We start from the raw sequence: 13,343 nt of genomic DNA, 5'->3' as shown, positions 1-13,343 counted from the left end.
AGGACCTGACAGGTTATTGGACCAAGATACTAGATGATGTTGACCGACAATTAGAGACCGAAATACTGCAGTTCCCAACCTATGTTGAGCTGGGGCTGCCTAACCCGTTGACTTATTCCTTGAAATCTAGAAGGGGGAAACAGATAGGGCTGGCTTTGGGGGCAGCCACTCAGCACATCTTATCACATTGTGGGACACACACGACCAACATACAAAGGATGGTAGCATAGGTTGTGGTATATCTTAAGGATGGAACGGATCCATGCTTCCCTCACTAACTCCGCGGAGGGATTTAGAGAAATTTGGTAACCGCTAGTATCACTATTGGCTACCGAATAGAACAAAGTAACCTGACCAACGTTTTTTTGCTTTCTCCGAGAGTCAGGCTGGACACGTGGGGCTACCTGAGTGGATTTCAGGTCGTCCATCCCACATACTGGTCAAAACTGAGACCGGCCCTGAGCACACCAGTTCAGGGGAGGGAATGGTGTGGAAGGGTTTTACCTTTTTGTAAATTTTACGACCTGGCTGTGTGAGGAAAACCTCGCAACACGCTGCAGCAGGAAACCACCTCATGGAAGTACCCTATGGACACTGGAAGACTCGGTGCCGAAGAAACCTATGGGGCCGAAAACTTCGCCGAAGGATCTGCCCTAATCAGAGGAACTTTTTACTCCGGATCCACATAAAAAAACTCTTGTAAAGGATCCTAAAACTGGACAATTGACTCTCAGCTCCAAGAGACCACTTGAGGCGCCAGCACCTCCTCCCCCCTCCAAAGATGAGCGACATTGCAACCTCTCCATTAAGGGTCCTTTCTCCACCACCTCCCCATACCGTTCCTCCTCCTACACCACATCATTCACCTACACCATCTACTAATCCAGACGATGATGTAGACACAGATTTTGATGACACAGGTGGGGGTGCACATGAACCAGCAGGGACCAATAGTCCCCTTATCCATGGGATGATTACAACACCCCTGATGTGCCTTGCGTCACTCAAGATGATGTATACCTGTTGGACTTTGGCCCTTAGGGCAGGTTCACCCCTAGACTTTTTGCTTGAAATGGTGACCTGGAGATGGTGATTTTGGGATTCTGCGCACTTTCACTGTGTCCCAGTGGAAAGTGCGTGCGCACTCTGAGTGCATGTGCTGAGCTAGGCCTGCCCGCCCATAGGAATGCATGGGGAATGTATGTGTCCCTGGTAGTTCCTGATGCGTGGGGTGTACAGGCTTGAGTCTGGTATGTGTGAACTCGTGAGAGTGAATGCTGCGAGATGGTGTATGCAGCATGTATGTGTCTAGTAGCGAAGCGCCATTTCTAGACATGGCTGTACGTGTGCTGTGAGGGTGCTGGCGTGTGATTGGCTGGAGCTGGCTGGCATGCCAGGCTCCAGGAAGTCTGGATGGGTCTGCCCGGTGGTGAGTGGGAGATTTGCATGAGTAATGTGTGGGAGGAGTGTACCTGTGTCCTGGATGGGCTGGGTTTTCCCCACACAATGCTGGCTCCGCCCCCCTGTGGTGTGTCTAATGACCCAAGCCCTGCCAGTGAATAGAGAGGGTGGTTGAGGTAAACAGAGTACTCAAGAACCAGCTGCGACTGGTTCCGCCCCCACTCTGCACCCTCAGACAAAGGAATGCACTGTATAAAAATGGGACTGTGTCCCCACTGAAGTTGTTCTCTTCCAGGATCCTGAGGGGGCTGCTGCTGCTGCTGGGCCAGAGGACCGCCACTTGGGGTGTCTCCCTGCCTGGAGACCCAGTGTGCTGGCTCTGGGCCCAGCCTTGCCCCCCTGCCTGCCCAAGGACTTGTTTGCTGGGGCTCTGTCCTTGCCCCTGGGAGCGCTTTATCCTGTTTGTAGCGCTAGGAGCGCGCTTTATGCCCTCTAGCGCTTGGAAGCGCTTCGTTTTTGATTATAGCGCTGGAGCGCTGTGATTGTCTGTCTAGCGCTTGAGAGCGCTTATTTCGTCCTAGCGCTGCAGTTTGTGCTCACAAAGCGCTTGGGAGCGCTTTTGTCAGGCAGGTGCCCACCCTGCATTTTGCTGCTCTAGCGGCTGCCCACGCCGCATATTTGCGTGATTTATTTTCGGGAGCTCACCCCGTGTTTAAATCACCGCCGCAGCCCAGGAACCCTGCCGGGCCGCCGCGCTGCCGACGGCGACCCGGAAGTCCCGCCTCCATTTTACCAGCGCCGCGCTGCTATTGGCTGCAGCGCGACCCGGAAGTCAGGCAAGCCTTGGTGGGACGGCAGGAAGCAGACGGGAGCCCACCCCGCGCTCCTGCACCGGAGAGGAGAAGACCGGCCGACTCCTTCCCCCGCTTCCCCCGGTCTGGGGAAGCCAAGCCGAGTCCGCGCCGAAGGAAGCACGGGGAGCGAGAGGAGACTGCCACCGAGGAGAGTCCCGAGGAGCGGGAGCTCTCCTGTCAGCTGCAGCGAGACCGGGTGAGTGAAGGGCAGTGGTTGCTCCAAAGAAGGGGAGGCGTCGGGGCACATTGCGGTGCCCGCCCCCCCCCCCCCCTCGTGCTCTCTCCCGAGAGGCCGAAATTGCTGTGAGCCCACGAGAGGCTCCCTGCCCGCATCTTGGTTGGAGCCACGAGGCTCCAGAGGCAGCGTCTATTTGTTGTGGGGGCCACGAGGCTCTGGGGCCATTGCTGGATGTTCTGAGCCCAGAGAGGCTCCAACGTCGTGGGGGCATTCTGGCTGCACAGCCCTGAGAGGCTCTGGGAGGGCCATAGTTGCTTCGAGTCCCCAGAAGGGGGACTCCAACGAAGGGGGCACATTGTTCTAGGCCCTGTGGGGGGCCCGGGCATTTATTTGTGTTGAGCCCGGAGAGGCTCAGAGGGGGCATCTTCTTCCCGAGCCAGGAGGCTCCTGGGGGCCATTTTGTTCCTTGAGCCCAGAGAGGCTCTGAGGGTGCCATTCCCTCGTGTTGGAGCCCAGAGAGGCCCCAGCCCTTTTGCGTTGCGAGCCCCAGAGAGGCTCCAACTTTGCCCTAACTTTCCCTGAACCAGTTGCCCAGCACTTTGTGGGCAACTGCTACGTTTAGGCCCCTGACACTTTGGACACAGGGACAGTCACAGGTGGTGACTTACGTGGGTTTGGCGCAATTGTACTTTCTCCACCTCTGAATGTGTTTTTATGCGTCATGTGCCTTACACCTCTGAATGTATTGTGATGCATCATGTGTTTTCCTCCTTACACCTCTGAATGAATGTTATGCATTGCATCATGTGTTTTCCTCTTACACCCCTACAGGTATTGTGATACATAGGTGGTTGTTTTCTCCCTAGTACAGGTGGTGCTAGTGAGATCCTGGTTACCAGTAATTACTGGTTGTGTGCTATTTTGTGCTATATTCTATGTACTAAGTGCTATTTCTGATTCCTGACAGTGGTTCAGGTGGCCCTGTCTTGTAAATATCCCCTTGTAAATTCTGCCCGTGCCTCTGGCACATTGTAAAGTGCGTTTTATCTAATGTGTTTTGGTGTAATACAAAGGCTATTTTTATATAACCTTGTGTGGAGTTTCCTTTGTGGTGGGCCTTTGGTTGTTGTTGCTGGGGTGCGTGCGCAAATACTTAGCCTACATCGCCTCCAAGTTTAGCCTTGCTGCTCGCGCCACGTTACCTAGAGGGTGAGTAGGGGTTATCTTGGCGTGTAACTCCCTTGCCCTGACTTGGGTGTGGTGGTCTCTGACTGACTTTGGCGAAAGCCCTGGCCAGCCGGGGATCCCATTTCCAACAATACCCTTCCAGACCTTCCCCACCAGAGGACACTATAGGTTTTAACCTACTAGTCCAAAGGGCTGCACAATATCACGGTGTGGACTTACACACCGATGCAGTGGAGGAAGACTTCCTATTAGACACTTTTGATAACACACAAAGGTCTACTGCCATTTTGCCAATGCTTAAGGGTGTCATCAAGCACGCAACAGAGGTTTTTAAGGATCCTGTCAGGGCTAGGCTCCTCAATCCTCGCATTGAGAAAAAATATAAAGCTGCCCCTGCAGATCCAGTTTATATTAAAGGTCCAGCACAATTAGATTCTTTAGTAGTCTCTAATGGACGTAAACGTGCTAATTCCCAGACCTCAGGTGAGGCCTAACCACCAGACAAAGAATCTAAGCTCCTTGACGCCTCTGGCAAGCGAACGGCGGCACAAGCAGCTAACATCTGGCGCATTGCCAACACCCAAGCGTTGATGGCAAGATATGACCGGGCACATTATGATGAACTAGAGTCCATAATGCACCTACCAGACAAATACAAAAACCGGGCTAATGAACTTAAACAGGAATGTAAAAATATTACTAATATTTCCATTCATTGTGCCCTAGAAGGCGCAGATACTGCCTCAGGGGGCAATCTATAACAGCACCTTACTACGTAGACATGCCTGGCTACGTATTTCAGGTTTTAAACCTGAGGTACAAAACTCCATCCTTAATCAGCCATTTGATGAGACACATTCATTTGTCCCAAATGTTGACGTGTCTTTAGAAAAAATGAAAAAGACACCGATACAGCAAAATCTATGGGAGTCTTGCAGCAGCAAGCTCCCAGACATTCTTTTCGTCACTTATCATACAGAGGCAACACAAGAGGCTACTCCTCAGAGTCCCTCCACTTCCTACAAAACCCCTGGCCAATCCACATTCACTAAGGGCTACCAAAGAGGGGGTTACAGGGGTAACAACAACAAAGGCAGAGGCAAAAACACCTCCCGCTCTGTCTCTACCCCTATCCAATGACTCCCCTTCCCCCCAACACTCCACTCCTGTGGGGGGGAAGACTTCAATGATTCCTGCCTGCCTGGATCAACATCACATCAGACAGGTGGCTGCGACAAATTATTCAGTCAGGTTACTGTCTAGAACTAACATCTACCCCCCAAACATGCAAGAAGTAGTATCTCTGCTAGAAAAAAGTGCAATAGACCAGTTCCTCTGCACCCACAAAACAAGGGGGTTTATTCTTTATTTTCTGATTCCAAAGAAGGACGGCTCTCTAAGGCCTATTTTAGACCTCAGACCACTAAACATATACATACAGTCAGACCATTTTCACATGGTCACACTCCAACAAGTCCTTCCACTCCTCCTACAAAACGACTTCCTTGCTACTCTAGATCTCAAGGACGCATACTTCCACATTCCTATTCACAAAGCTCACAGGAAGTATCTCAGATTTGTAATAGACGGGCAGCACTACCAATTCAAAGTACTCCCATTGGGAGTCACAACAGCACTAACAGTATTCACCAAGTGCTTAGCAGTAGTGGCAGCGCATCCACGAAGACAGCACATCCATGTCTTCCCGTACCTCGACGACTGGCTGATAAAAGCCAGCTCACACAATCAATGCGTAAAACACACTCATGCCACCATCCAACTGCTCCACAACTTGGGGTTCACAATAAACCACACCAAGTCTCCTCTACAGCCATCCAAAGTACAACAGTACCTTGGTGCCACAATAAACACCTCAACAGCGCTAGCTTATCCCACTCAAGCATGCAAACTCTCCTAACAAAGTTTCAACTACAATACTCCCTCCCAGCACGAGTGTTCATGCAACTCATAGGGATGATGGCCTCTTGCATCTTCATAGTACCCCATGCAAGACTTCAAATGCGTCCGCTACAAGAGTGCTTATCACATCAATGGAACCAGGCTCAAGGTCACTTAACAGATCTAGTGTTGGTAGACTGTCATACTCCTCGCTCTCTGCAGTGGTGTAACACTAAAAACCTTTCCAAGGGACGACCGTTCCTAGAGCCAGTTCTCAGATTATCTTGACTGTGGACGCATCGCTCTCCGGCTGGGGAGCCCACCTACTGCAAAACACCAGGCAAGGCAGGTGGACACCGCAACAAAAATGACTCCACATCAATCATCTGGAGTTACTAGCAATATTCCTAGCACTAAAAGCTTTCCAGAAGCAAGTATCAAAGCTGTGTTAGTCCGCACAGACAACATGACAGCAATGTATTACATATAGAAGCAGGGAGGCACACACTCCCTGCAACTCTCAACTAGCACAGGACATATGGAGGTGGGGCTATACCTCAAAACATATTCCTTCTAGCCCAGCATGTTCTGGGAGTACAGAATACTATAGCGGATCAGTTAAGTCGTCAAACACAACAGACCCACGAGTGGGAACTTCATATGCAAGTTCTTCAGCCATTCTTTCAGATGTGGGGACAACCTCAGATAGACCTATTTGCCACCCACAAACGCAAAATGCCCAAGCTTCGCCGCCAGGCAATGCGATATGTATGAATTGGTCAAACAGATTTGCGTACGCTTTTCCACCTCTACCACTCATGCCACTAGTAGTACGCAATCTACAGCAGCATTCTCTGACCCTCATCCTAGTTGCTCGAACGTGGGCCAGACAACCGTGGTACACCACACTGCTACAGCTGTCTGTAATACCGCACCAAAAATTTCACCTGTCTCCACACCTCTTAATACAGAACCGTGGAGAGATCAGACACCCAGACCCAGCTCAGCTCAACCTTTCGATCTGGCTCCTGAAGTACTAGAATTTGGATATCTAAACCTTCCTCCAGACTGCATGAATGCCATTAAAGAAGCTAGACATCCTAACACTAGGGCATGTTATGCAGCCAAGTGGAAATGATTTGTAATATATTGTCACAACAACCATATTAATCCCCTAGATGTGTCTATTCAACACAACATAGGATACTTACTGCATCTCAAAAGATGTAACTTAGCCTGTACATCTATTCGACTACATCTTGCTGCAATAGCAGCATAGATGCAAAAACAGACAACATCTATCTCTGTTCAGAGTGCCTGCCATTAATGCCTTTATGGAAGGCCTTAAAAGAATAATTCCTCCCAGAGTACCACCTTCACCTGTGTGGAATTTAAACATTGTTCTCACACTGTTAATGGGACCTCCCTTCGAACCCTTACACAGATGTGAATTACAATTTTTAACATGGAAAGTTGCGTTCCTAGCAGCTTTTACTTCTCTGCGGAGAGTTAGTGAACTACAAGCACTAACCCTTCAAGAACCCTTCTTGCAAATGCATCAAAATAAGGTCGTTCTGCGTACTAATCCGAAATTCCTGCCCAAAGTCATTTCTCCATTCCATCTTAATCGAACTGTGGAACTGCCCGTTTTCTTCTCGCAACCACAGTCCGTAGCAGAAAGAGTTCTTCACACATTAGATGTCAAAAGAGCATTGCTATGCTACATGGAAAGGACACAACCCTTTTGTAAGACAAAACAACTTTTAGTGTCTTTCTCACCACCACACAAGGGTAATTCTATTTCAAAATCTGGGTTAGCTAGATGGATTGTCAAATGCATACAGATGTTACCACAAAGCTAAACGTACGCTATCTGTTCCTCCTAAAGCCCACTCTACAAGTAAGATAGGGGCTTCAATGGCATTTTTAGGGAACATTCCCCTAGATGACATCTGCGTAGCAGCTACATGGTCTACACCGCACACATTTACAAAACACTATTGTGTAGATGTGCAAACAAAACAACAAGCTAATGTGGGCCAGGCTGTTCTCAAAACATTATTCCAAACTACTGCAACAGATAGGTGTGGTCGCCGCTAAGAGTGGGTACTGCTATACAATCTATGCACAATGTGCAATCTGCAGCTCTCATGCCTCGAACGGAAAATGCTACTTACCAGTATGCATCTGTTCTTGGCATGTAAAGCTGCAGAGTTGCACACGCCCACCCGCCTCCCCGGCTACCCTTGTCTGTTCCAGTATTATCTTAATTAGATACAAATTACATGGGGATCCTTTTTCTTGCAAAGCTCCATCATTTCCCTAATGGCGAAAAACAATCTGGGGATGGAGCCGATGCCCATGCGCAATGTGGTCCAAAGGAGGAGTCCCCTACCTTGTGACTTCCATAGAACTTTTCAGGACAACAACAAACTGCAAACATCCGGGTCCAACACTAGGTGGCGATCTATGCACAGTGTGCAACTCTGCAGCTCTACATGCCAAGAACAGATGCATACTGGTAAGTAGCATTTTCCTTATGCGTATTTGTTGGTAGTCAGATAGGGAGGAAACTAAAATGTACTGAATGCCAATACCGCAATAGAATTTCATTCTCTGGTTGGAAACGAAGAGGCTGTTTTGCAAGTGTAGTGGAATCCTTTAATCTGTTTCATGGGATACTGTAATTTGAATGACTAAAGACTCTACGGAGAACTTTGGATTGTTTTCTCTAAAAGGGGGTTTAATACCTCACTGACTTTTTGCTTGAATTGTTTGTCCCATCTGTAGTTGAGATGGGTCTTCCCCTAAACAGTCAGTTCATCTTTTTTAGTTATGTTTGGGAGACTAGTACTTCGTACTCTGGAGTGGTGGGTAGTGTTAGACCCATCTTACAACAGTGGGGGTGGTTACTGGGCGTTGTTGTTGTAGCTTCAATGGCTGCATACAGCTAAAGATCCATTCAAATTGATTTAATGAGGATGCAAGTATTTATCAATATATGTGCTGTCTGAGCTTATGCCCTTTGTTCTGGTAAATTTAAGTTCTCAATTGGAATGTGAATTGCTGCGAAACAAAGTTAAGAATGGAGTTCTTTGGATGCTCCTTAGACTTAAGTTATGATAGGCCGCTTCCTCCTACAAGAAGCTCTTTATTTGGGCAATGATGGTGGCTTTATTGACGGCAGGAAGTATTTACTGGCTCATGTGGGATATACGTCATGCTCCTGGGTATATTGATATTACTGAGGAAATCAAGGGGCAATATCGGGTTGTGTGTGTGTGTATCTCCCTTGCTCTAATCTTTCTCCACACCCCTCCCTGTTCCATAAAGATTTCAAGAAGGGGTATTAAGCAATATAGGGACACATGCATAAACATAAGGAATTGCGATTCCTTAATAGCGATTTTTAAGGACTCTCTCTATTAGAAATCGCAATTCCTTATGCATGTAGGAATCTCTAAATAAATTGTGATTCATACACTTTTCGTATTTGCAATTTGTTAATGCGAAATGCCTTCCCATTCATTCCTATGGGCCTAGAGGCCCATAGGAATGAATGGGAAATCATTCGCAATTCGCAATTTGTGATTACCAGATAGGTGATCACAAATTGTGAATGCAATTTCAAGGGTGCTAGGGGGCCAAAAGGCCCCCCCCTGATGCACCCTCAAAATTGGCATGTGTGCCCCACATGGCACTTATAAAAATGCAAATTTGTGCATTTTTTTAAGGAATTGCAAATTACCATCAACTTGAAGTTGATGGTAATTTGCGATTCATTAATGCAAAGTTGCATTCTGAGAATGCTTCTTGCATTGCATTTAGGGAATGGCAAATTGTGATTCCCTAACTGCATTCACAAAATAGGTAATTGCAAATTTTGTGATTACCTAGTTGGCGAATGACTTTCGGCTTGATGCATCCCAAAAGGCTAAATACCGGTCGCAAAGGGGGCGATTCTTTAAATTGGCCCATTTACGACCGATAAATAGCTTGATCATGTTCCAAAAATAGGGTAGACCGCAATCCAATCGAGACTCTGGAGCTTTACTTTTTTTAGATATCTTTTTATTACCATTTAGGTTCAACACAACAGTTGCAATGGATCAGGTCTCAATGCCTGTACATTACAGGAAACTCGGGAGCTTTGCTGTATTACTGATGTTTGTGTTGGTGTTTACATGAACATATCAAACCGTATTGCTTTGGGCGGCCTTTCTAATTTAGTTGAACTCCTGAGAGCAGCGGGATTTTGCCCGAGGTTATGAGAAATACTTTGGTAACATAAGCACACTGAAATTTCTAGGAAGCTTACAAAACTGTTTTGAAAGGCTCTGGAACTGTAGTTTTCAATCTTATTAGTGCCACAATTCTCCCAAAAATTAATTACAAACATTTTTTCTTATAATTATTCTCAATAGCCAGCAGCCAGAACATACTTTACAGTTCAAACATCAAAGTTATACACTCTTATCACTTTAATAATGCAATCAAATAGATTATATCCAGCAGCCTGACTCTGTTAAAGTATCAACAGTATTCTTTTTCAGTAATGGGAGAAGAGGCTTAGAGCATTATTTGCTGTAGAATAGTGACCCTACCCGCATATCCTGAAATATGTAGGGGGGTAAACGTTGGCAGGTGGTTGCTCTCCCTACCCCAGAAATACTGAATGACAACCGTCGCACCTCAACGACCATGTTCACTGAGCCTAGATTGAGTATACTCTGAATAACATGGGCTACTTGTATACTATGTGGTGGGAGAACTCAACCAAACTCCTAGGCTGCACTGAGGCTGGGATGAAAGTGTGGTATGTGCCTCTGCCTTGACACACACCGGCAAGGTTGCTAGTGAGAATCCCTTTCTGTGGGTAGGCAAGTCAATGAAAGGCACTGAATTTGGAGTGAGTATTTAGACATGTAGACATTAGGATTCAATTGGGATCTTAATTTGGTGGTTTGTAGGAACCAATGTCTCTGAAAATATTTGAATATGAAGAGGGGTACAAAATAAATAGTGCAAGTGTTTTGTTTTTTGTGTGCCTGTACCTTACCTCTCACACCTGCCACCAGAGGACCAAATTTTTGAGTGAGCTGATGATGACAAAGGCAGTTTGATTAACATATATAACACCAACACATCACCCCCAAAAGTCTGAACATGTTAACGTCTAAGTGGAACAGAAATGAAGGGCTTGATGACATGAAATGGATGCAAACACAAATTTAACTGAATGAAGTAGTCATACCCGGTAAATTTACACTGATCCAACCAAAGGACTTGCATTTAATATATTACACCATATTTTGGCCATGGGCATTTGGAAACTACCCCACAGCAGCTTGCTTCAGACTCCATACATAAGGGAATCTTTTACCACAAACTCTGACAATTCACCAAAACATAGAAATGAAGGGTGGAAATTTCCCACCTACTAAATTCAATTCTGGAATTCCTCTTAACCTTTTGTCTAAGACCATTGTCTTCGGGATATGGGATGATCAGGACCTGCCGAGAGGTAGTGGATCGCAAAAATATAGCTATCTGGTCCATGAACATCCAGACCAAGCAAGGAGCAACAGCACTCGCCTGATTTATTAAAGGAGAACCAATGCCCAAATAGGTGGATAGATCACTGGAAAGTGTGGATACTGTGGCATGCAGGGCAGTGTCTTGGACATTCCCAGTGCTTTTTTTAATGTACATGTTTAAGTTGAATGGAAAACATTCATTGTGTCCCAATTGATTTACCAAGCTGGGGTAGTGTTCTAGACTTCAGCGTGGCGAGTGAATTGGATTATCATGGATTCTCTTTTACGGCTATTAAGCAACATTTTCCATTACAGGCAGACCTGGAGGAGGCACCTATTGCTCGAAGTGGGCATATTTCAATGTACAAACACACTTGCCTGGTTGTCTGGATTCTGCCATTTCCCTACACGGAACAGATTACATTTTGTAGTATAAGCTGCATTGCCAAATAGCTTCATCCAGCCGCGGGGGTTGTTGCAAAGCATTCATTTAAAAAAAAAAAGCCTCCTACATCTAATTACGTTTAGAAAGCCTAAATTTAGAAAGCCTAAATTGGCTAACTCCTGCTTCCAGGGTTACCTAAAGGCTAAAAAAAAATAAAATGTTGAAGGCATTGTTCACCAAGATTCACTGTTTCTTTGACGTTTCTGACCGGAAAACGTCTGAAGTATATTTAAACAAGTTTGTATAGGCTGGCATCTACCACAGGGAGAAGACTATATCTTCACTTCAGTTTGGATAGTCTTCCCATTTGCAGCTAGGTCATAATCAAAGGCAAGTGTAAATCTGTCTTTAGCAAGTTGCAGTTTATATAGTGTAACCCTCAAAATCATGCTGCGTTTTATTTCTCGTTTAGCCATGGTTCTAAGCAGGCACACAAACATTGCTTAATTGTGCAATTGAAACCTTTATTTATATATTTTTCTTTCCAATGAAGTAACCTGAACAGTTAAGGTTCCTGCATAGACTTTCATCATGGGGCAAATAAGATGAATCAACATGTTGTGCCCCCATGTTAATTGGGTGCATAGCAAATGAGAAACTGAATTATCTGTAGCCTGAAAGGTGGTGTAGGGAACACGTTTTATTGTCCTATGAATGTCGATCTCTTTTAATAATTAATTCCTGGCTCATATAATGGAAGTCGTTTTCCTATGTTTTTGTTGTACGTTTGTGTACAAAATAGTGATTTGACTTATTTTCTTATGGTCATGGTCACCAGTGCGGCACCTGTAAACTTGTTCTTTGACATTTTAAGCTTGTAAACGGAGAGATATTGGCAGGCAACCTAATTAGGTGTGGGATAAGGTTCAGTGTCAGTATTTTTTCCAATTAAGGTGAAAACCCTATTTTAATTTAGGATCATTTGTATATTTACTAAACCTAGGTTCTTCTCTCAACAGGAAACTTTTCATTCCACCTGATGCCTGTTTTTGGTTTCTTTTCAGAGCATGGATCATTTTGACGACATTGGCCCTAGTGTTGTTATGGCCTCTCCGGGTATGATGCAGAGTGGACTGTCCAGAGAACTATTTGAAAGCTGGTGCACTGACAAGAGGAATGGTGTCATCATAGCTGGGTACTGTGTTGAAGGAACTTTAGCCAAGGTAATCAAACTCTGAGCTACAAAAAATGAATGCCATCTTTAAATTCAGTTAAAATGTCTACTAACGTCTGAATAAATGATCACTAATTTACGACCTAACTCTATATTTTTATTAGGCATCTGTGTGGGATAGGCATTTTCTACCTGTACCCTTTTTTCACTCTTCCTGTTGAATTTCCATCTGTCAGAGTTACCTTTGGTAGTAAACATCATGCTTAATGAAGTAAGCACAAAACCGACTTTGGCTTGCTGTAACTTCTACTCCGCCTTTTCACTAGTATGCAGTCTTAATTTCTATATTTGGTTTGACAGCCCAACTGTTTGTAAGAACCTTTTCCTTGCTTCCTCAAAATACACAGGCTGCGGGATTCAGAAGAGTAATTTTCTCTCACCTCATGCTGTTAGCTGTTTGGTGTATCATTCTGCTTCGTGGGAAACCTTTTCATTGCAATGCATGAGGTGCATTGTTTTGAGCATGTGGCAGGGACTTGTTTGAACACAAAAGCCATGTACAAAGCTTCCCCATTTTAAAAACGACACATTCTACATCATGGTTTTACAGAAAAGATTATTTTGATGTGGGAAATGCACCCTGTATTCTGTTATGTTGTGTGTATTTGTAAAGCGCTCTGTCGCCCGCGACAGTATGCTGGTGCTGAGCAGGTGTGTGCGCGCGCCT

The 13,343-nt window shown here is 45.7% G+C and overlaps 1 protein-coding gene across 1 annotated transcript in view; it reads left to right on the top strand.

Annotated features, from left to right (window-relative positions):
* The window catches only part of CPSF3 (cleavage and polyadenylation specific factor 3), a 244,970-nt gene that overhangs the window by 98,171 nt on the left and 133,456 nt on the right, over positions 1-13,343 (top strand). Inside the window, exon 9 of the mRNA XM_078647825.1 lies at positions 12,507-12,665. Within this exon, the coding sequence (XP_078503951.1) occupies positions 12,507-12,665 (159 nt within the window). The remainder of the gene's footprint in view (positions 1-12,506; positions 12,666-13,343) is intronic.

This window comes from Lissotriton helveticus, chromosome 6 (assembly GCF_964261635.1).
Source record: "Lissotriton helveticus chromosome 6, aLisHel1.1, whole genome shotgun sequence".
Lineage (NCBI taxonomy): Eukaryota > Metazoa > Chordata > Amphibia > Caudata > Salamandridae > Lissotriton > Lissotriton helveticus.
The sequence above is the reverse complement of the archived record's forward strand: the minus strand, read 5'-3'. Positions and strand labels throughout refer to the sequence as shown.